The sequence below is a fragment of the Tachypleus tridentatus genome, chromosome 9 (assembly GCF_004210375.1).
Source record: "Tachypleus tridentatus isolate NWPU-2018 chromosome 9, ASM421037v1, whole genome shotgun sequence".
Lineage (NCBI taxonomy): Eukaryota > Metazoa > Arthropoda > Merostomata > Xiphosura > Limulidae > Tachypleus > Tachypleus tridentatus.
The window spans coordinates 10,202,359-10,225,188 of NC_134833.1; the positions used below are offsets into that span (position 1 = coordinate 10,202,359).

At 37.4% G+C, this 22,830-nt stretch overlaps 1 protein-coding gene across 1 annotated transcript in view; it reads left to right on the top strand.

Annotated features, from left to right (window-relative positions):
- LOC143226990 (uncharacterized) overlaps window positions 1–22,830 on the top strand; it is a 50,865-nt gene that overhangs the window by 23,861 nt on the left and 4,174 nt on the right. Inside the window, exon 2 of the mRNA XM_076458538.1 lies at window positions 13,466–13,986. Within this exon, the coding sequence (XP_076314653.1) occupies window positions 13,540–13,986 (447 nt within the window). The 5' untranslated portion in view covers window positions 13,466–13,539. The remainder of the gene's footprint in view (window positions 1–13,465; window positions 13,987–22,830) is intronic.

Here is a 22,830-nt window from a genome sequence, read left to right on the forward strand (position 1 = left end):
TTGTTGTATAAGTAAGGTTTCTTTAATTTTGCGTTTGTTTATGTTTGTTTCTTTATTTAGTGTTTGAGTGTTTTCTATGGTTATGTTGTGTTTATTTGACTTGCAGTGTTCGAAAACGTGTGAAGGTGACTTTTTATGTTCTTTGAATCTGGTTTCCATTTTTCTACTTGTTTCTCCAAAATAGAAGTCGTGGCAGTTATCACATTGTATTTTATAAATAATGTTGGTGTGGTGTTTGTCAGTGTAGTTTTTACATAGTATTCAGTTTTGTGTCTGGTTTTTGAATAAATTTGGTATTAACTGGAATGTCATTTTTTATTACTAGTTTTTGCCAAATGTTGGTTATTTGTTTGCTGATGTCAGGAATATATGGTATACAGCAGTATATGGTTTCGTGATTTTTTGATTCGTGAGATATATTTACTTTTGTTGGTTGATTTTGCTTTCTGTCTAGGTGTGTGCGTATAATGTTTTCTACGGTTTGTGGGGGGAAACTTATTGATGTTGGTGAAGTATTGTTTTATTTTGTCTAATTCATCGTTAATTTTATCTGGTGAGCATAGTTTTATGGCTGTGTTTATTTGGTTTCTTAGTATGTTGAGTTTTTTGTTTTGTTTCATGTGCTGAGTCCCAAGGAATGTATTGTCCAGTATGGGTGATTTTTCGGTGGATTTCTGTTTTGAATTGTGTGTCGGTTCTTGTAATTTTGAGGTTAAGAAATGATATTTGATTGCTTTCTTCCTGTTCACATGTGAAGTTAATGTTGGGATGTATAGAGTTAATGTGATTGAAAAAATTAAGTATGTGTTCTGTAGATTTGAATCCCGCAACTGTGTCATCTACATATCTGTACCAGTATAGTGGTGGATGTAATGCTGTGTTAATTGCTTGTGTTTCAACTTGTGTCATAAACATATTGGCTAGAACTGGTGATACTGGGTTGCCCATGCTTAGGCCATTTGTTTGTATATAGTTGTGGTTGTTGAACATGAAGTTTGTCTTTATCGTGGTGAATTCTATTAGGGTTGCTAACTGGTTACTGGGAATTTCTATGGTTGGGTTAGGGTCTCGGATATAGAGTTCTAAGGCTATGTTGCAGGCTTCAGTGGTTGGAACTTCTGTAAAGAGAAATATAACATCGAAACTGGCCATTAAGGCTTTATGATTAAGTTGATTTAGATTAGACTTGAAATTAAAAGAGTCTTTGATGAATGAGCTGGCTGATGTTACATATTTGGAGAATGGCCATGCTATGTATTTACCAAGATTGTAATTAAACGATTCATATGTGGACATTATTGGTCGTAATGGACAATCTGATTTATGAGGTTTGAGGATGCCGTATATTTGTGGTGTGCGTGAGTCGGTTTTACGTAGGTAGAAATAAAGTGTTTGTGAAATTGTGTTGGCTTTTTTAATTTGTAGTAGTAATTTGTTCAGTTGTGTCTCGTGTGTCTTTGTTGGATTTGGGTTTATTTGTTTAAATTTGTTCGTGTCTGATAGGATGTTATTCATTTTTTGGATGTATTCATTCGTGTTCATTATGACTATAGCGTTACCTTTATCTGCTTTCAGAATTTTTATGTTTTTGTCTTGTTTTAGGTTTTTAATGGAATTAATGTCTCTTTTTGTAAGATTATTTTTTAACTTTCTGTTTTGTGAAATTATGTTGATGGTTTTGTGAGAAAATTCTTTGAAAAATCGTTTAAGATGTTGTTTTTAGGTGTTTCTGGAAAATATAAATTTGTAATTTTACCTGGGAAGTTTGGCTGTTGGATGTCAATAAAATTATCTAAGTTGTTTTCTTTCTGTTGGTTGTTTTTGGTTGTTTCCTTGTTTTTGTTTTTTGTAGAAAGTATTACAAGTCTCCTGGCTGGGTCTTCTAAACATGTTTTGATTTCTATGGTTGGAATGTACCTAGGTGCTATTGCGAAGTTGAGTCCTTTGTTAAGTGGATGTATCTCGTCTGTGTTTAATTGTCGGTCGGATCTGTTAATTATGAGGTTAGTCAACGGTTTGTCTTGTTGGTGTCTTTTCGGTTGTTTGCATTTTAGTTTTTCTAGTTTTTTGTTGTGGAAGGTCTTTTTGTCTCTGTCATTCCTGGTGTTGATTTGGTTTATGTTTCATTGTATAAGTCAGTAAATATCTGGTTTAATGCAGCATGCCAGTTGATGACATTATGACATTCCAGTTAATACCAAATTTATTGAAAAACCATGCACAAAACTGAGGTCTATACTATGTAAAAACTATACTGACAAACACCACACCAACATTATTTATGAAATACAATGTGATAACTGCCACGACTTCTATATTGGAGAAACAACTAGAAAAATGGAAACCATATTCAAAGAACATAAAAAGTCACCTTCACACGTTTTCGAACACTGCAAATCAAATAAACACAACATAACCATAGAAAACACTCAAATACTAAATAAAGAAACAAACATAAACAAACGCAAAATTAAAGAAGCCTTACTTATACAACAACTTAAACCCAAAATAAACCAATACAAAGAAACGCCTTTATACCTATATTAATATAATAAAATAAATAAAATTATATATTCAAACATCTAACACCGCCCTCTACATTCCGACACTCAGTTACACAACCCCTTTCAAACATGTGGTCAGCTTCCGGTCGTTACCTCTTTCTTTGTGAACCTGACGATGACCGAAGAAGGTCGAAACATTGTTCGCTCTTCTATGTAAAATATTTTCTCAACCCAAACGAGCCGTTTTTGCATATAAAGTAATACTAATATTATTAATAGCTTAATGACTGCATCAATACAATAAACTTACAATGTCAAATATTTGAAAGATATACAAGAGCTGTCATGATATTCTTAAACATAAAGAACTGAACCATGTCTCATAAGCTTGTATAAGGTATACTTACTAAAAGTTAGCTTTCTTATACACAGTTTAAAAAAAAAGGTCACCCTTGTAAGTTCTACTCAGTAAGGTAGAAGTGTGCTTTATTAACGCCTATAAATAACCATGAATATATATATAACAGCGTGACCTTCTCGGACTATAGCAGTAAACGTGACTTACAGTACGTAAAGTAAGACTCACGTTTATAAATGACAATATTTCTGAAAACCTTCCAACATCGTTTAAACTATTGTAAGCTTGTAATATTTTATTTTCTGTAAAAATGATAATTTAACAACACAGGTATTGCTTAAGTATTCGTATATATCTCAAAACACTAAAATTGTGATTAAAGTATCTTTGTCTGAACGTTTCTTTTGGTTAATGTAACCTGTCTGGATATAGTAAAACTGTGTGAATACAGACACGTGTAAAGTGCCATCAGTCATGTAAAAGTTTTGAGACCTGATATTTCAAATCATACCACATCATAAGGAACCATATAAATCATGTGTTTAAGTAAGTAGTGTTATAACAAATACACTAATTTGACAACACGTGTTTAACAAGTCTCTCACACCACAACACTATTCACGTGGTTTTCCAACTATTTTTTTTTTTTTACAATCATTTGTTATTAATTTATTTTCAATTACAATATATATTATTAGAATGCGGAGAGTCCTACGGTCCTTACAAACAAAGACTGCGTGTTAAAGCTTTGGACTCAGCGCGTGACATCCTCCGTGTGAAACAGAGAGAGAGCACACAAACCGTGTGAAAATGTTCATATGTGTTTAGTTTTGTATGAACTATAGCTTCAGAAACAGCTCATCAAATTAGAGTCTCTAATCACGTAACCTTTCATCTCTTACTGTCACTTCACCTGTTTTTGTTGGGGGTTTTTGTTGGGTTTTTTCTCAGAAATCGAATTGTTGCCCTAGTAACTAGTATTTTAATATCTAAGTACAATCATTAAGATATTCACTCCACGGTTTAACTCCTTACAAACTACATTTCGATGTGATAATCTTGTAGTAGTATCATTCCAGCATCTTCTTCACCATCACGTATTTGTCTGCAAGGATCAGCTGTGGCCCAGTAATTAGTGTTCACGGGCTACAAATGCAGATATTTCTTTGCTATGAAAAACGAATTCTACACTTTAGGGCCGTGAATACGGTGTAAGTGTGACCTCAGGTCTCACTATTCGGTCAGATCGGATTAGTTCAAGAACTGGCGGTGGGTGCTTTGGATTACCTGCTTTTTCTCTATATTCCAATCTAAAACTTTACCATTTTGACTTGAAGTTTTTTTTTTGTGGACCCCCCATCCTATAACTTAGTAAATCCTTTATAGATGGTCAACTCCTCTATAGATTTTTCATATCCAGATAAACACAATCAATACTTAATGTATCATCGATCAACAATCAGTACTTAATGACTTATTGGTCAACAGATTTGTTGGTTGTTGTTTTTAAGAGTATTTACGGAACATTTATCTGCAGGTTGCTTGTTCGTATCCCATCACCGAACATGTTCATCCTTTCAGCCAGTTGAATATTATAAAGCTACTTTCAATCTCACTTTTCGTTAGTAAAGAGTAGCTCCAGAACCGGCGGCGAGTGATGCTCACTAACTCCTTTCTCTCTCGTCTATTGCTTCTAAATTCGAGACGATCAAGTAAGACAACAGAGAAACAAACAAACTATTTATATTATCTTTTATCTTAACGAATGAACTACAGTGGTTGAAAAAACCAAAGAACGTAATAATGTGTCACTTAAAGGAAATAACTGCATTTCTATTATTAAAGCGGTCAAATTAATATCTTTATTACAATAGTACTTCTTTAAATATAAAGTTTCCAGAATAAATGCAAAATCATTCTGATCATGGACATCTTCCACTCCACATACCTTATTAGTTTGGTTTGTTTTCAATTTCGCGCAAAACTGCAGGACGGCTATCTGCGCTAGCCATCCCTAATTTAGCAGTGTAAGTCTAGATGGAAGGCAGCTAGTCACCACCACCCATCGTCAATTCTCGAGTTACTCTTTTATCAACAAATAGTTGGACTGAACCGTCACATTATAAAGTCCCCACCGCTGAAAAGGACAAGCATGTTTAGTATGATGGGGATTCGAACCGGCGATCCTCAGATTACGAGTCGAGTGCCTTAACCACCCGCCCACGCTGAGCTAAGCGATTATTAAATACGGCTCGTGTTTGATAAAGACATAAGATAACATCATAACTGGTATGTTATTTTTGCTTTAGCTTAGTTAGGACTAAACATTTATCGTACTTCGTATTATCAGTAAAGAAAATTATAATATTATTCAACGTTAGATGTTTTTGTTTTGTTTTTAAACTTCATAAGCTTTCAATATGCTGCTGCACAAAATGTCTACAAAAATATATTAACATTCGCCATTTCTTTACGTCAGTAACAGTGAAATGCACACGCACGCACATTTACAAAATAATGTGTCCTCAGATTTAGGTGATAGGTAAAACCCTACTGCATAATACTGACCTTGCATAGGGGATTTGTAGACACAGAATGATAAATACATAACTAGCGAGTTTTTATATTGCAATTTCCTGACAAAGATAGAAACTTATAAGAGTATTCATGTTATAGGTTAAGAAACTAGAGATAAATCTAGTGACAAGGCTTCTAACACGGTCAAGAGACACCTAGTGATAAAACTTCTAACGTGGTCAAGAGACACCTAGTGACAAAACGTCTGACACGGTCAAGACACACCTACTGACAATATTTCTGAGACGGTCAAGAAAACCTATTCACAAGACTGATGACGTGGTCAAGAGACCCCTAGTGACAATACTTCTGACATGGTCAAGAAACAGCTACTGGCAATATTTCTGAGACGGCCTAAAAACACCTACTGACAAGACTTCTGACGTGGTCAAGAGATACCTGGTGACAATACTTCTGACGCGGTCAAGAAACACCTACTGACAAGACTTCTGGCACAGCCAAGAGATACCTGGTGACAATACTTCTGACATGGTCAAGAGACACCTAGTGACAATACTTCTGACGCGGTCAAGAAACACCTGGTGACAATACTTCTGACGTGGTCAAGAAACACCTACTGACAAGACTTCTGGCACAGCCAAGAGACACCTGTTGACAATACTTCTGACGTGGTCAAGAAACACCTAGTGACAATACTTCTGACGCGGTCAAGAAACACCTAGTGACAATACTTCTGGCACAGCCAAGAGACACCTGGTGACAATACTTCTGACGTGGTCAAGAAACACCTATCGACAAGACTTCTGGCACAGCCAAGAGATACCTGGTGACAATACTTCTGACGCGGTCAAGAAACACCTAGTGATAAAACTTCTAACGTGGTCAAGAGACACCTAGTGACAAAACGTCTGACACGGTCAAGACACACCTACTGACAATATTTCTGAGACGGTCAAGAAAACCTATTCACAAGACTGATGACGTGGTCAAGAGACCCCTAGTGACAATACTTCTGACATGGTCAAGAAACAGCTACTGGCAATATTTCTGAGACGGCCTAAAAACACCTACTGACAAGACTTCTGACGTGGTCAAGAGATACCTGGTGACAATACTTCTGACGCGGTCAAGAAACACCTACTGACAAGACTTCTGGCACAGCCAAGAGATACCTGGTGACAATACTTCTGACATGGTCAAGAGACACCTAGTGACAATACTTCTGACGCGGTCAAGAAACACCTGGTGACAATACTTCTGACGTGGTCAAGAAACACCTACTGACAAGACTTCTGGCACAGCCAAGAGACACCTGTTGACAATACTTCTGACGTGGTCAAGAAACACCTAGTGACAAAACGTCTGACATGGTCAAGAAACACCTAGTGACAATACTTCTGACGTGGTCAAGAAACACCTACTGACAAGACTTCTGGCACAGCCAAGAGACACCTGGTGACAATACTTCTGACGTGGTCAAGAAACACCTAGTGACAATACTTCTGACACGGTCAAGAAAACTTACTGACAAGACTACTGACGTGGTTAAGAGACACCTAGTGACAAAACGTCTGACATGGTCAAGAAACACCTAGTGACAATACTTCTGACGTGGTCAAGAAACACCTACTGACAAGACTTCTGGCACAGCCAAGAGATACCTGGTGACAATACTTCTGACATGGTCAAGAAACACCTAGTGACAATACTTCTGACACGGTCAAGAAAACTTACTGACAAGACTACTGACGTGGTCAAGAGACACCTAGTGACAAATCGTCTGACATGGTCAAGAAACACCTGGTGACAATACTTCTGACACGGTCAAGAAACACCTACTGACAAGACTTCTGGCACAGCCAAGAGACACCTGGTGACAATACTTCTGACATGGTCAAGAAACACCTACTGACAAGACTTCTGGCACAGCCAAGAGACACCTGGGGACAATACTTCTGACATGGTCAAGAAACACCTAGTGACAATACTTCTGACACGGTCAAGAAACACCTGGTGACAATACTTCTGACACGGTCAAGAAAACTTACTGACAAGACTACTGACGTGGTCAAGAGACACCTAGTGACAAAACGTCTGACATGGTCAAGAAACACCTGGTGACAATACTTCTGACACGGTCAAGAAACACCTACTGACAAGACTTCTGGCACAGCCAAGAGACACCTGGGGACAATACTTCTGACATGGTCAAGAAACACCTAGTGACAATACTTCTGACACGGTCAAGAAACACCTGGTGACAATACTTCTGACACGGTCAAGAAAACTTACTGACAAGACTTCTGGCACAGCCAAGAGATACCTAGTGACAATACTTCTGACATGGTCAAGAAACACCTAGTGACAATACTTCTGACACGGTCAAGAAAACTTACTGACAAGACTACTGACGTGGTCAAGAGACACCTAGTGACAAAACGTCTGACAAGGTCAAGAAACACCTACTGACAAGACTTCTGACACGGTCAGAAGATACCTATTGACAATACTTCTGACACAGTCAAGAGTTTGTTTTTTGAATTTCGCGCAAAGCTACCTGAGGGCTATCTGCCCTAGCCGTCCCTAATTTTGCAGTGTAAGACTAGAGAGAAGGCAGCTCGTTATCACCACCCACCGCCAACTCTTGGGCTACTCTTTTACCAACGAATAGTGGGATTGTCCGTAACGTTATAACTCCCATACGGCTGAAAGGGCGAGCATGTTTGGGGCGACCTGGATTCGAACCCGCGATCCTCAGATTAAGAGTCGAACGCCTTAACCCACTTAGCAATGCCGGGCCACTCGGTCAAGAGACACCTAGTGACAACACTTCTGACATGATTATGAGACACCTAATGACAAGACTTCTGACACGGTCTAGAGTAGAGGCACACATTGATCAGACTTGTGACAGAATCATAAGACATACACATTGACTAGACTTCTGTTACGATCAAGAGAGACACAGTGACTATACTTCTGACACTGTCAGTTCTACTATTCGTTGATGAAAGAATAGCCCACGAGTTGGCGGTGGGTGGTGTTGGCTAACACTGCCAAATTCGAAACAGCTGACGTAGATAGCCCTTGAGTGGTTTTTGCACGAAACGTAAATAAACCATACTTGGGCTGTTGATTACGATCATCTCTGTCCTAGTGTTCGAACATCTGTACAAATAATTGGTGACGAGAAACCCACTTGAAATAAAAACGTATCTCAGAACGGCTGGTATGAGTTTTAACACTTATATTGATAAGGAGAGAACATTTTGACCTTCCTAGGTCATCTTCAGGTTAACAAATAAGAATGTTAATACCAGTCATTCTCAGATACATTTCAACACTTTCTTTGTAAAAGATTAATAATTTGCTATTGGTACTTAGAGACACCTGTCGGTAACTCATTTAAACTTCCTGTAATCAAGTAACCTAAGTACGTGGTGACGTAAGTAAAGATAAGTACGTGGTGACTTAAGTAAAGATAAGTATCTGGTGGCGTAAGAAAAGTACGTGGTGACGTAAGTTAAGTATGTGATGACGCAAGTAAAGATAAGTATCTGGTGACGTAAGTAAAGTACGTGATGACTTAAGTAAAGATAAGTATCTGGTGACGTAAGTAAAGTATGTGATGACTTAAGTAAAGATAAGTATCTGGTGACGTAAGTAAAGTACGTGGTGACGTAAGTAAAGTATGTGATGACTTAAGTAAAGATAAGGATCTGGTGACGTAAGTAAAGATAAGTATCTGGTGACGTAAGTAAAGTATGTGATGACTTAAGTAAAGATAAGTATCTGGTGACGTAAGTAGAGTACGGGATGACTTAAGTAAAGATAAGTATCTGGTGACGTAAGTAAAGTATGTGATGACTTAAGTAAAGATAAGTATCTGGTGACGTAAGTAAAGTATGTGATGACTTAAGTAAAGATAAGTATCTGTAGACGTAAGTAGAGGTAAGTATATGGTGACATAAGTTGAGTTAAGTGTGGTGACGTAAGTAGAGTTAAGTATGTGGTGACGTAAGTAGAGGTAAGTATATGGTGACATAAGTTAAGTTAAGTATGTGGTGACGTAAGTAGAGTTAAGTATCTGGTGAGAAATGTACAGTAAAGTATGTGGTGACGTAAGTTGAGTTAAATATGTGGTGACGTAAGCAGAGTTAGATATGTAGTGACGTAAGTAGAGTTAAGTATGTGGTGTGTAAAAAATGCAATTAGTACTCGAAAAACTTGAACTCTGTCTCTACTTTTATTTATTTCAATTCTTATCGGAGAACAAAAATCTTAAGTAGTGACTGTACAAATTAAGTATATTAATCACTAGCATCAGTTAATTAATAAAACTTCTCTCAACATGTGTGTGTGTGTGTGACTTGTTTGTTTGTTTTTGAATTTCGCACAAAGCTACTCGAGGGCTATCTGTGCTAGCCGTCCCTAATTTAGCAGTGTAAGATTAGAGGGAAGGTAGCTAGTCATCACCACCCACCGCCAACTCTTGAGCTACTCTTTTACCAACGAATAGTGGGATTGTCCGTCACATTATAACGCCCCCACGGCCGAAAGGGCGAGCATGTTTGGCGCGACGGAGATGATGTGTGTGTGAAATCTGAACGTGCATGCGCACTAAGCTTAAGATTAACTACTTCCTTGGTTTGTTAGAAAAAATCATATCGGATGTTTTGTCCTTATTTATATTTTGTATTCATATTGTGTGCATGTTTTAGTTAAAGATATGTGTATAATGATATGTATATCTCTTAACAGAAACTGAATCTCAAGATATAGCTTTTTAACATATCTGTTTCAAATAACTTTCGGTGTCTCGAAATTTTCGACTCACTCTTGGTTGGTTTTAATTTCGCTAAAGCTACGCGAGGGCTATCTGCGCTAGCCATCCCTAATTTAGAAATGTAAGACAAGAAGGAAGGCAGCTAATCATTACCATTCACCGATAACTCTTAGGTTGCTTTTTTTAACCAACGAATAGTGGGATTATAACGCCCCTACGGCTGAAATGATGAGCATGTTTGGTGTGACGGGGATTCAAACCCGCGACCCTCGGATTACGAGTCGAGTGACTCAACTACCTGGCCATGTCGGACCTCGAGTTACGTTCACTTATGTCTCTGAGTGCGTTTGTTCCGATTCTGTCCACGCATGCGTATACAGTATTTTCTCTCGTTACCCTGACCCAAACGAAATTTCAGTCAAATAACATAGGCCTAATGTCTGCACGAACGTAGAGTTAATGGAATGACTATTTACTTTCGTAGGTTTGACAAAAATATTTTCGAATAAATACCGTTAAAGAAACCTTAATCTTTTAACGGACTGTTCAAAATTGTTCTGTTTCACAAATATCACATATATATATATAATAGATACATCCAAGTTATTGTTTGTTAGTTTGAAATTTCTCTCAAAGCTCAGAAATGGCTATTTACCCAACGCAGTCTTTAATTTTGAACGTATAGATAAGAGAAAAGACAAGTAGTAAATATCACCTACCGCCAACTCTTGGGCTGTTATTATCAAATTAAATAACAGTGACAGATTATCACATTTCTAATGAGAAATGTGTAGCTTTTTGAAGCAATGGGTAGCCAGTCAAAAATCCTCGAAATCAAAGGTCACAGAAACTACAGAATCTAGATCCTATTGGTTTTACTAAGACTGTTGCTTGTTTAATACAACTGTACAACAACTATATAAATTTCTTAACATGCTAATTTTATGTTAATTATTGAAATCACTGCCGTATTTTATTTTAACAGATTATTGTACATCGATATTCTTTTGAAGTCAGAACTGTTTTCCTGGTTCAATTGCATTTGTTTCTTCGGAGTTTTTTTCCTCTGCTGAATTCCCTTCGTCCTCTTCTCCTCATTCGCCATTTCTTGTCATCGCCATCTTGGTATCTCATCTGACCGCCTTGTCATCGCCATATTGGTATCTCATTTGACCTCCTTGTCATCTCCATCTTGGTCTCTCATTTGACCTCCTTGTCGTGCCATCTTAGTGTCACATCTAACCTTCTTGTCATCGCCATCTTGGTGTCTCATCTGACCTCCTTGTCATCGTCATCTTGGTATCGCATTTGAACTCCTTGTCATCGCCATCTTGGTGTCTCATCTAGCCTCCTTGCCATCTCCATCTTGGTCTCTCATTTGACCTCCTTGTCGTGCCATCTTAGTGTCACATCTAACCTTCTTGTCATCGCCATCTTGGTGTCTCATCTGACCTCCTTGTCATCGTCATCTTGGTATCGCATTTGAACTCCTTGTCATCGCCATCTTGGTGTCTCATTTGACCTCCTTGTCGTGCCATCTTAGTGTCACATCTAACCTTCTTGTCATCGCCATCTTGGTGTCTCATCTGACCTCCTTGTCATCGCCATCTTGGTGTCTCATCTGACCTCCTTGTCGTGCCATCTTAGTGTCACATCTAACCTTCTTGTCATCGCCATCTTGATCTGACCTCCTTGTCATCGTCATCTTGGTATCGCATTTGAACTCCTTGTCATCGCCATCTTGGTGTCTCATCTAGCCTCCTTGCCATCTCCATCTTGGTCTCTCATTTGACCTCCTTGTCGTGCCATCTTAGTGTCACATCTAACCTTCTTGTCATCGCCATCTTGGTGTCTCATCTGACCTCCTTGTCATCGTCATCTTGGTATCGCATTTGAACTCCTTGTCATCGCCATCTTGGTGTCTCATCTAGCCTCCTTGCCATCTCCATCTTGATATCTCATTTGACCTCCTTGTCATCGCCATCTTGGTGTCTTATCTAACCTCCTTGCCATCTCCATCTTGATATCTCATTTGACCTCCTTGTCATCGCCATCTTGGTGTCTCATCTAGCCTCCTTGCCATCTCCATCTTGATATCTCATTTGATCTCCTTGTCATTGCCATCTTGGTGTTTCATCTGACCTGTTTTATTACTTAGTTTCGGTATCATTTCAATAATAGCAACAATTTTTGTAAATTTTATAAACTTTCATTTATTAAATCCTCTAGAGATCAAACACTTCGTAGCCTAATGGTTAATGTGACGGGCTGCGTATCGCAAGGTTGAAGGTTTGTCCTGCGATTTTGGCAAGCACGTTTAACACTTTCAATTATGACTGCACTATAAGAATGAAAGTTTAATTTCATGTTCGGTTTAAATCCGGACAAACAGCTCATGCAGTTAACCTATTTCCTTTTCTTCGATCAATACGTCACAATTACGAACGATTATATCTTAACTCTAAAGAAGTATCTATTTGGTCAATTTGTACGCCGCCCATGTTGAACAGATCATGTGTCTTGAATGCTCTTTCCTGCTAGTGTGTTGATATACCACTGGCATTATGTACAACGTTCAAACTCTACGTTGATATACCACTGAAAACATGTACAACGTTCAAACTCTACATTGATATACCACTGACAACATGTACAACGTTCAAACTCTACGTTGATATACCACTGAAAACATGTACAACGTTCAAACTCTACGTTGATATACCACTGACAACATGTACAACGTTCAAACTCTACATTGATATACCACTGAAAACATGTACAACGTTCAAACTCTACATTGATATACCACTGAAAACATGTACAACGTTCAAACTTTACATTGATATACCACTGAAAACATGTACAACGTTCAAACTCTACGTTGATATACCACTGACAACATGTACAACGTTCAAACTCTACGTTGATATACCACTGACAACATGTACAACGTTCAAACTCTACGTTGATATACCACTGACAACATGTACAACCTTCACACTCTACGTTGATATACCAGTGACAACATGTACAACCTTCACACTCTGTTGATAAAGAAATCTGTCTTTTTTTTTATTCTGAGAAAAGATACCCCCTAAATGTTTATTTTTTATCCTCAGGTTTGCACAGTTTGTACAAGTATTTATTTAAATATGTGAAACCTTTAAATGTTTATAAAAACAAACGACATTTTTGTACCGGATAAGTCATTCCTTTTATTTTCATCTGTTCAGGTTCTTATGATCAACCTTACAACGTTAGTTATTTTATGTCTTACAGTGCACTATATGTTCCTGAAATGACTTCATCCGTCCGTCTAATTGCCACGTTTTAATGCCTGCTCACTAACCACAATGGATCCAACTACAACGACGTTGTCCAAGGACGAAGTTGCCACACGAATCCAAGAAAACTGGAGAGCTAAGAACCCGGATGACACTGTAACCGAAGGAAGTTTTTACGTGGATGATGGACTGACCAACTTAAATTGGTTACAGAATATTAATATCATGACCAAGCTAGGGGGGCCTACTCCCCCTACACCTCCTGCTAGTCCTCTGTCTCAGTTTTTCTTCCAGGACGGTGATAAATACGATTATGAAAAAAAATGTGTGAAATCTGACGGACCTGGCGAGGACATCGATTACAAAACAAATGGATCTTGTAAACCTCCTTTCTCCTATGCAACTCTTATATGCATGGCAATGAAGGCTAATAACAACAAAATGACGCTGTCTTCGATTTACAAATGGATAAGGGAAAATTTCTTGTATTACAAAAAGGCTGACCCCAGCTGGCAGGTAAAATGATAAGGCCATATTTGGTATTCCTTCCAAACACCAAACGTGTTTTGTTTAATTTGTTAGTTAAGTCAGTGCCAGAGGTGAGATGAAAAATGTTTATACGTAAAAAATACTCATTGTTCTTTTCATTTTAAGAAGTGTTTTTTTTATTGTAATTTTGATGAAACCTAATTACCTTCGGTTATGCAAATCTATTCTTTAGTCATCGAATTTTAATAAAACATAGGCGTAACAAGAGTTGTTTTTAAATCTTAATGACCCCAAGCTACCTTAGGACGTGATTTGTTTTGAATTTCGCGCAGAGATGTACAAGGGCTATCTGCGATAGCTTTCCCTAATTAGGGAGTATAATACTATTGAGAATGCAGCTAGTTGACAACATCCACCGCCAGCTCTCGGGCTACTCTTTTTCCCAACGAACAGTGCGATTAAACGTCGCATTATAATGCCACCACGGCTGAAAGAGTAGTCAAATTTTGCGGGATGAAAATTAGAACCCGCGACCCTAAGATTACGAGTCTATCGCCCTAACAACTCAGCCATGGCGGAGCTCTTCCGCACTCTTAGTTAATTTCTGGTTTTGCTTTGTATAATATTGTATTTCTGTTGATTTGTTTAAATGTATAATTTTTATAAGCTACTGTAAGATTTGAACAAACATGTTATAAAATAAATACGTACATGTTCACATGTAGGGTTAGGGGAAGTACAGAAATATTAGCCCGTGAGTATGAATCCTGCTCTCCATCACACTAAACCTTCAGCGAAGTTTAAATAACCATTTCTCTGTTACAATCGGTAATTTTATGCTAAATTTGTAAAACAAGTATGTAGTTTTATATGTACTTTAATACATGAGTGTATTTGAACTGGTGCGCCGAGTATTTGTGCGTATGCGTGCTTTTTTGATGAGTGAGGAGTGAGTTCTATTTGTTATGAATGTGTGAACCAGCAGCTGCCGCACGTGTGTTTCGTTGGTCTCGTGCTCTTAGAAACACAACCAAGCTCACATGTATTGCTTCAATTCTTAGTGATGTATAAGATTTTTTCCAATTAAAAGTTAGCTAGATACATTTGATTGTTGTTCTAAGAGTGAGTGAACCTAGGGCGTAAATGGTGATGTGTTTTCATTAAGGGTTTCTTCGCAGGATCATGTGTCAAAAATTAACTTTCTTATCAAAACGCATTATTTCGTATTTTAAGAGGATTGGTATTTCAAAACAGTTCCTATGATATCTTCGAGCTAATGTCACTATTCCACTCACGTAAGCTGAGGTAATAATACATTTTGTATTGGCTAGTCACTTCCTCGGTTTCTTCATTTTATGTGTTATAATAATATTATACAAAATGGACTGTGAATTACTTTTTTGTTTGTTTGTTTTGGAATTTCGCACAAAGCTACTCGAGGGCTATCTGTGCTAGTCGTCCATAATTTAGCAGTGTAAGACTAGAGGGAAGGCAGCTAGTCATCACCACCCACCGCCAACTCTTGGGCTACTCTTTTACCAACGAATAGTGGGATTGACCGTCACATTATACGCCCTCACGGCTGGGAGGGCGAGCATGTTTAGTGCGACGCGGGCGCGAACCCGCGACCCTCGGATTACGAGTCGCACGCCTTACGCGCTTGGCCATGCCGGGCCGAATCAACAAATAATAGAAATATTTTTTATTCAATTTACGGGGTGTCTTCTTTAAGATTCCAAAATATACGTAACAAATGTAGTTAAACATTGGTTCACGAATAATGTAAATATATAAACGTATGGCAATATGATTCCAAAGATATTTTTTGAAAAATAAACATCACATAATATTATAAAATTTCTCAACTTCTCACCAAACTATTACGTAACATTGCATTACACAAATCAATGTAATATAAATTACATTAGACGAAACATGTCTAATTGTCATATAGAACTTAGAACAAAGTCAGGGATATCTATCAAAAGTAACAAATAAACTACGAGGTCTGCTCAAAAAATACGCGGACTGACGTCATAAAACAAAATGTACTTTATTTAGAAGTTACAGGTGTGGGACCCCTTCAAAGTACTCTCCTCCCCAACGCACACACTTATCCCAACGGTGTTTCCACTTGTTGAAACAGTCCTGGTACGCTTCTTTTGTAATGTCCTCCAGCTCCTTCGTCGCATTTGCCTTAATCTCGGGAATCGTCTCAAATCTTTTTCCTTTCAAGGGTCTTTTGAGTTTGGGGAACAAGAAAAAATCGCAAGGAGCAAGGTCAGGTGAGTAGAGTGGGTGGGGAAGAACAGTGATCGAGTGTTTGGCCAAAAACTCACGAGTTCTGAGGCACAAATTTCGCAGCAACGCGATGCATCTTCAATTTTTCGGTCAAAATCTCGTAACAAGATCCAACTGATATCCCACACTCTTCAGCAAGCTCCCTGACAGTCAGACGTTGATTTGCCCGCACCAGGGCGTTGATTTTGTCGACGTGTGGGTCGTCAGTTGACGTGGAAGAACGTCCAGAACGCTCATCATCTTCAATGGACTGTCGACCATCCTTAAAACGTTCATGCCACTTGAAACATGCCTTACGATTCATAGCAACATCACCGTAAGCCGTGTTAAGCATAGCAAAAGTTTCAGTCGCAGATTTTCCAAGTTTGACACAAAATTTCACAACAAATCGTTGCTCCTTCAGGTCATTCATTCTGAAATCCGCCAAACGAAAAAATCGCACTTCACTTAAAACCGCGTAGCTAATACACAAATGAAGATATCTGCAATCGGGAAATGGCGTCGTAATCAGCTGATCTGTGCGAACCTAGCGACACCAAACGGATTCCCTTGGAACCAACTGGAGCCGCGCAATTCAAACAGTGCGCGTATTTTTTGAACAGACCTCGTATATACGTATATTCTATCTTTTCTATCCTTGTCAGTAGTTAGGTGGCTCAAAGATAGATTTTAGACCTAAAATGTTGAAATTCGGAAGTTGTACTCCTGCAGCGGACAGAGCACAGATAACTAATGTGTATTACTCCACTGAAACAAATAAACAGCTTCTTCTAAAGGTATTTGAACACACACACACACATATATATATAAGTCTAAACGTTAAAGTGAAACTTTAAGAAACAAAAATTGTCCATTGGTTGTCTTTATCATTAGCGTAAGTCATAAAGTAAATTGCCACCGGTCATAGCTCCCACGAGCACTGGGGACATTTTGTCCATTACTTGATGACGAGAAACCTGAAGATGGCTTAGAAAGGTCGAAACGTTTTTCTCTGCTTATGAATAAAAGTATTAGTACCCATACTAGCTGTTCTGAGATACATTCCGTCCATTATTATCTGAACGCACATGTCGAGCTATCAGTCATGGAGAATCAGTGAAAATCCCTAGTACTATTGTTAACAATAATTGTTAATATACGATCAAATAAACGCCATATAAGAATAGCATTAATAGCAGTTGTAACAGGACCTGTTTGAAATAGATTGTTACAACACTATCGATGTGAAACATAGCTTGTAATGAAATTATTTCTGCTTAAGTTTCACTTTGTGGTCATGGTTTCGCTGTAGTATCGTTTCTGTCAATAAGCTCCGACGAAACTTCTTGTATAGTTCCTAAACTTATGCCAATAATCTTATTCATATTAAAACTAGGTAAGAAGTTTGAGTTAATGTGAATTCGGTACAATTTCATCCGCTAGCGCAGATAGGCCTCGTGTAACTTTGCGCGAAATTCCAAACAAACATCCGCTAACAATACAACGACAGCCCGTATCTATAGCTTCGTTGTAACAATGAGCGAAAACCAACTGCCGACAAAGTGTATGTTGAATGGTTTATGTATTGCGGCATATAGAGCTGAAGAGATTTGCTGTGCGTTTCATTATTAAAATAATCAATCTTTCAAAAGAACGATCAGTTGTTCTGCTGTTTAATTTAAACTCACGATTCAGTGTCAGTCTTCTTAGAATATATTGCTAGATTTACAGGGGCGTTAATTTTTGTACACCCGATGGGAGGGGGATGATTTTTGCAACATCTTATGTGGACTGTTCAATTTGCACATTGGTAATTTCTGATTACGTGAACCTGAAAGCTGTAAACATGCAGCCACAGAGTAATCTTGTTGCCACGATACTTGCACGTATACTTAGGCCTACTGACTGATACTTACGAACTGTCGCTTAGATCGAAAAGCTTAGAAGCACGCCTATATCAAAGATGTACATTTCGGCTACTGAAAAAGCCTACATCTAGGCCTAATTATGTAATTCGATTGGTAAGAACACGAGAATCACAAGAACAAACACACAATTTGTAACCCTGTGATGGATAAAACAATTCAATAGACCAAACTGTGGGGGGGGGGATGATTTTATGCACCATCCACCTAAAATGAAGGGGGGATGTATCCTCCATACCCCCCAGGATCTACGCCCTTGCTAGATTATCACATGACGAAAGGTTTAGAGACCATTTGTTTTTACGTTTTCTTCGTTATAGTGTGTTAGTGTTAAGCCTAAAAGCTTTGCCTTAACTATACACTTATTATCTGTATAATTCTAAATAGCCTAATAGCGAGACAATAGCTGTAATTTTAGTGTATATTTTCTAACACTAACACCTCTGTCATAACTACTACAATTTCATTTATATATTCTTTATTATTCTGTACTTTTGTCTAATAAATTATTGTATATTGGATTCGTCTTGAAACGTTCGATCCTAGTGTAACGTAAAGACCCGTTATTGAATTACTTTTCATAATTTGGTTATATTTTGTTTTGTTTCCACGTTACGGCTTAGAGATCTTGCAAACGCAAGACATTAATTTATACAGCAATATTTTTATCCCACATTAGCTGTTTGGAAGAAGATAAAATTAGAAGACAAATATCTATGTTAAACCCAACTTTTTAATTTTCCAGCAATAGAAGTTTTTACAAGTAGCAGAATCGTCGATCAATATTTATATGTTTGCTGTCGGCACCTTCGTTCATCTCAAACTAAAGTACTCACAAGCGCCGTCTTGTCGGGCTCACGTTCCATGTATTTATAAATTACTGAGTTGTTTTGTTTTTGTTAATGACGCACATAAATTCGAAACCTTGTTTTTCAGACATTTTCTGAGACCTGACAGTAGTTTTTTTTTTGGGTGTTTTTCCTTTCTTAGACCACAAGGTATCCGCCTATCTACCTGTCTGTCCATGTTTCTATTGTTTAACTATCTTTTTTATTTTTCTGCATATCTACATACCCGTGTATCTATACGTCTACTTACTTAATTATCTGCCTGTCTGTAGATATATTTGTTTGTTTATTAGTACGTATGTTTATGTGTTTACTTATTAAGCTAGCTGTACACTTATTTGTTTATCTGTGTATCCATAAATATATACAGCACATAGAATTTACAGAACAACAAAAGAAAGAGTAACAAAATTCACAAAAGTAACAGTCAAAACCCGCTAATCAGTTAAAAAAGAATAACCCATGAGTGTTATTTACGAGCTAACTACCTTCCGTCTCGTCCATCAGTTTAAATTAGGAACGATTTAAGTAAACATAACAGTGCTTCTAAAGAGCTCATGTGTTTTAAAACATGGATAGAGTAAATACAGAAGTGATTCTGAAAAGGTCGTGTTTTTTTTTTAATCATATAGTAATTATAGAAGTGCTTCTGAAGAGTTTGTGATTTTAAAAACAGAGATAAGGTAAACACAGAAAAGTCTGAGAAACTAGATTTTTCATTTCCACTTGTGATGTGTAATGAAATGGACTACAATGGCCCAGTTCTAATTCTGTTGGCTTATAACGGGAAAATCCAGGTTTCGATAACCTTGGTGGGGACAGTGTTGATAATCCATTGTTAAATTTGCGCTTACTACCAAACAAACATTTAAAAACCATGAATATACTTTAAAAGAAATGTTATAGGAGAAGATAATATTTTGTAGAACTAATATGTGCTTTCTAAATTACATATAAAAATGTATATACCCAAGGAAACTTAGATATTTAACAAGCTCAGAGCACGTGAGTATTCCTTGAGACGTCATTACTAAAGGGACCTATTCCATATCCCTGGTTGTTCTTCTCTGTTACATTTACTTTATTTTATAAATACCAAATTAATAAGAACAGCGATTATTTCACAAATACGTTCTAATCGAAAACAAAATTCCACTTGTTCATCTTGTAAGATATCACGTGCAGTTACCTAGTTCGATACCATCAATTTTCTGTAGAATCATTAAGAAAGATAAATTACGAGGCTTACCTCTCTGATTATTACCAGTTTCATAATGAATGTCTAGACGTTTAACTGGTATTTCGAAGTTGGAACAGAATGATATGGTGAAGACGGAATCATTTATGAACGTCAATTATGAAAGCGAATCTGACAGCAGAGCTGCTCCTAGTGTGTGTTACAGATAATGGATTGATGTGGAATAGATGTCGGGAGATATGTTTCGTTCATTTTGAGAAAATTTGATATTTTATACGTTTCTTGTATAACATTTGAAAAATACTGAACAGCTGGAAATTCTAAGAATTGTTCGAACGAACAAGAACTACAAGGTTCGTGCTCCTGGTGTTAGTTTGTTATCAATTGTTTTTTAAGTGGTCCAATTTTTCGCCTAACTGGAACTCCATTCCTCTCCTAAAATAACTCTTCCATTTCTCCTGTTTTATACTCCTTTGTATAATATGTTTTGCTTTCTGGCCTTCTCTTGTTTGTGTTATTTTGTTTATTTACGCGATGGAGGACCCGAACCCATGAAGCACGAAACCTCTTCTCTCCAACTATAAAGACTCGTTGTGACACACTTGTCAGTGCGAAACCCATGTGGCATTGCATAGTCCGATTTCCGACAGGCCGGCAGCAACCGTTTTGTCTCTTTAACCTAAACACGATGTACTTAGTGTGGATAAGATGTTATAACTTTTGCTACTATTAGAAGCTTGAAGAGGTTGATACAGTTTCTTTTCTGTGTAGTATTCCTTCCACCAAGTCAAGGTTTCTTTCAATATTAATTCTCAGTTCAGTTTAATTTACATTTGGTTTCACGCTCGGTCTACTACTGTACTTCCAGTGCATCAGTGTGTCCTCTGTTCTATATTTTACTATTAGTTTCAGCACGTGCTATCCAACATCCATCAAGATAATATTCCTGTCCTGTTGTGTGTTTTTTTGAACTAGCATTGTTCCTAAATGATATTTATTCAAGCCTTTACGACCTAGAAATCTGCATGAAAAGAGTCATTGAAATAAACACACTCCATACGGGTTAAACATTTCTCTTGCCTGCTTTTAATTATATGTAGAGACGCACAATCTGTTTCACCTCACTACCACATCCATACACTGTAATAGAGATTGTGGAACTTTTCAACAGCCTAGAGTTGTTCAAATCGTAGTTTTGTTAACTGTGTTTTAAGTTAAAAATCAGTGACTGTAACGAAAGTTTATAGATGTTCACACTGCACTTGATGGACATGTAGAAACTGAACAGGATAACAAAAAATGCATTCTTAGCGCAGTACATGAATCGTAGGTTCAATCCTTTGTTTGCAATTAAGCACAAAACTGCACAATGTTGTGTCTGTACTCTGCCCACCAAGGGTATCAAAACCCGGTTTCTAATGTTGCATCGCGTAGGATACAAGGGGCAAATCCTTTGAAGTTGTCGATTCGTTCAGTTGATTTTACTGGACATGGTGACATCATATTTTTACCCACTTTGTTTGTTTTTTGATAAAATAAATTGATTTGGTTTCTTTCAAGACAACGTAGGTTTGTTTGTTTGGAAAATTCAAATTAACTGCTTGTTCCTTCAAGTCGTACTTTCAGGCGATCATAAATAAATACAAGTAAAAAGGAAAATAGCTAATACATCAAAACGTAAATTAAATAAAATTATCATATTCATTAATGACCGTATGCAACAAATTAACCATAAGTACGTAATCACATAAACTCTACGTTGATATTTGACGTTTAAAATCAAGTGTGCAATTGTAGTTATGTGAAACACATTACGTTCGGAATACACTAGTTGTGCCTCCGTAGGGTTCCTAAAAGTGTTCCATTTCAAGAGAAAATAAAATCAATGTTAAGATTAATAAATATTTGTATTTCTTCCTTTTCAAGTTCAAGTGTCACGCTGCTCTGTTCTATTATTCTTCTCGTGGCTCACGGCATGCGAACGTTTTACTGACGTCACGACAGTACAAACTATAATGTTAAGCGTTCTTTACGTGACGTCATTTTCGAATCTCCTGACTGACTGACAAACAACACATTATGGCCCACTTATCACGCTATGTTGTACACTACAGAGCTCGTGATTATTCTCGTGGCTCATGGCATGCGAACGTTTTATCTCGTCACGACAGTACAAATTGCAACTTTAAGCGTCTCTTATATGACGTCATTTTCGAATCTAGTAACTGACTGACAGACAACACACTATGGCCCTCTTTCGGAGAAAAAATATATTTCACTAATTATTTTGTTCTCAAAATCATTAAGATTATTGACATAAGAAAAAATTATCCATCGACTTTTTTATCATATATGCAGTCCCCCAACCCTGGTGAGCCAACAGTAAGTTTACCGAATAACAACGATAAAATTTGAGAGTTCGATTACCCGCAATGAACGTGTGTAGCCTTGCGCTAAAAAACATTTATTTATGTAAAATACAGTTATAACTAAGGTGGCCCAAATGATTTCACTTGCGCTTGATGAGTTATTGCCATTTTCATTACAAACAATACCTCCCCTAGTGGCTCAGTGATACGTCTAAAGGCTTTAAATCGGGTTTTCATATCCATCGTGGGTA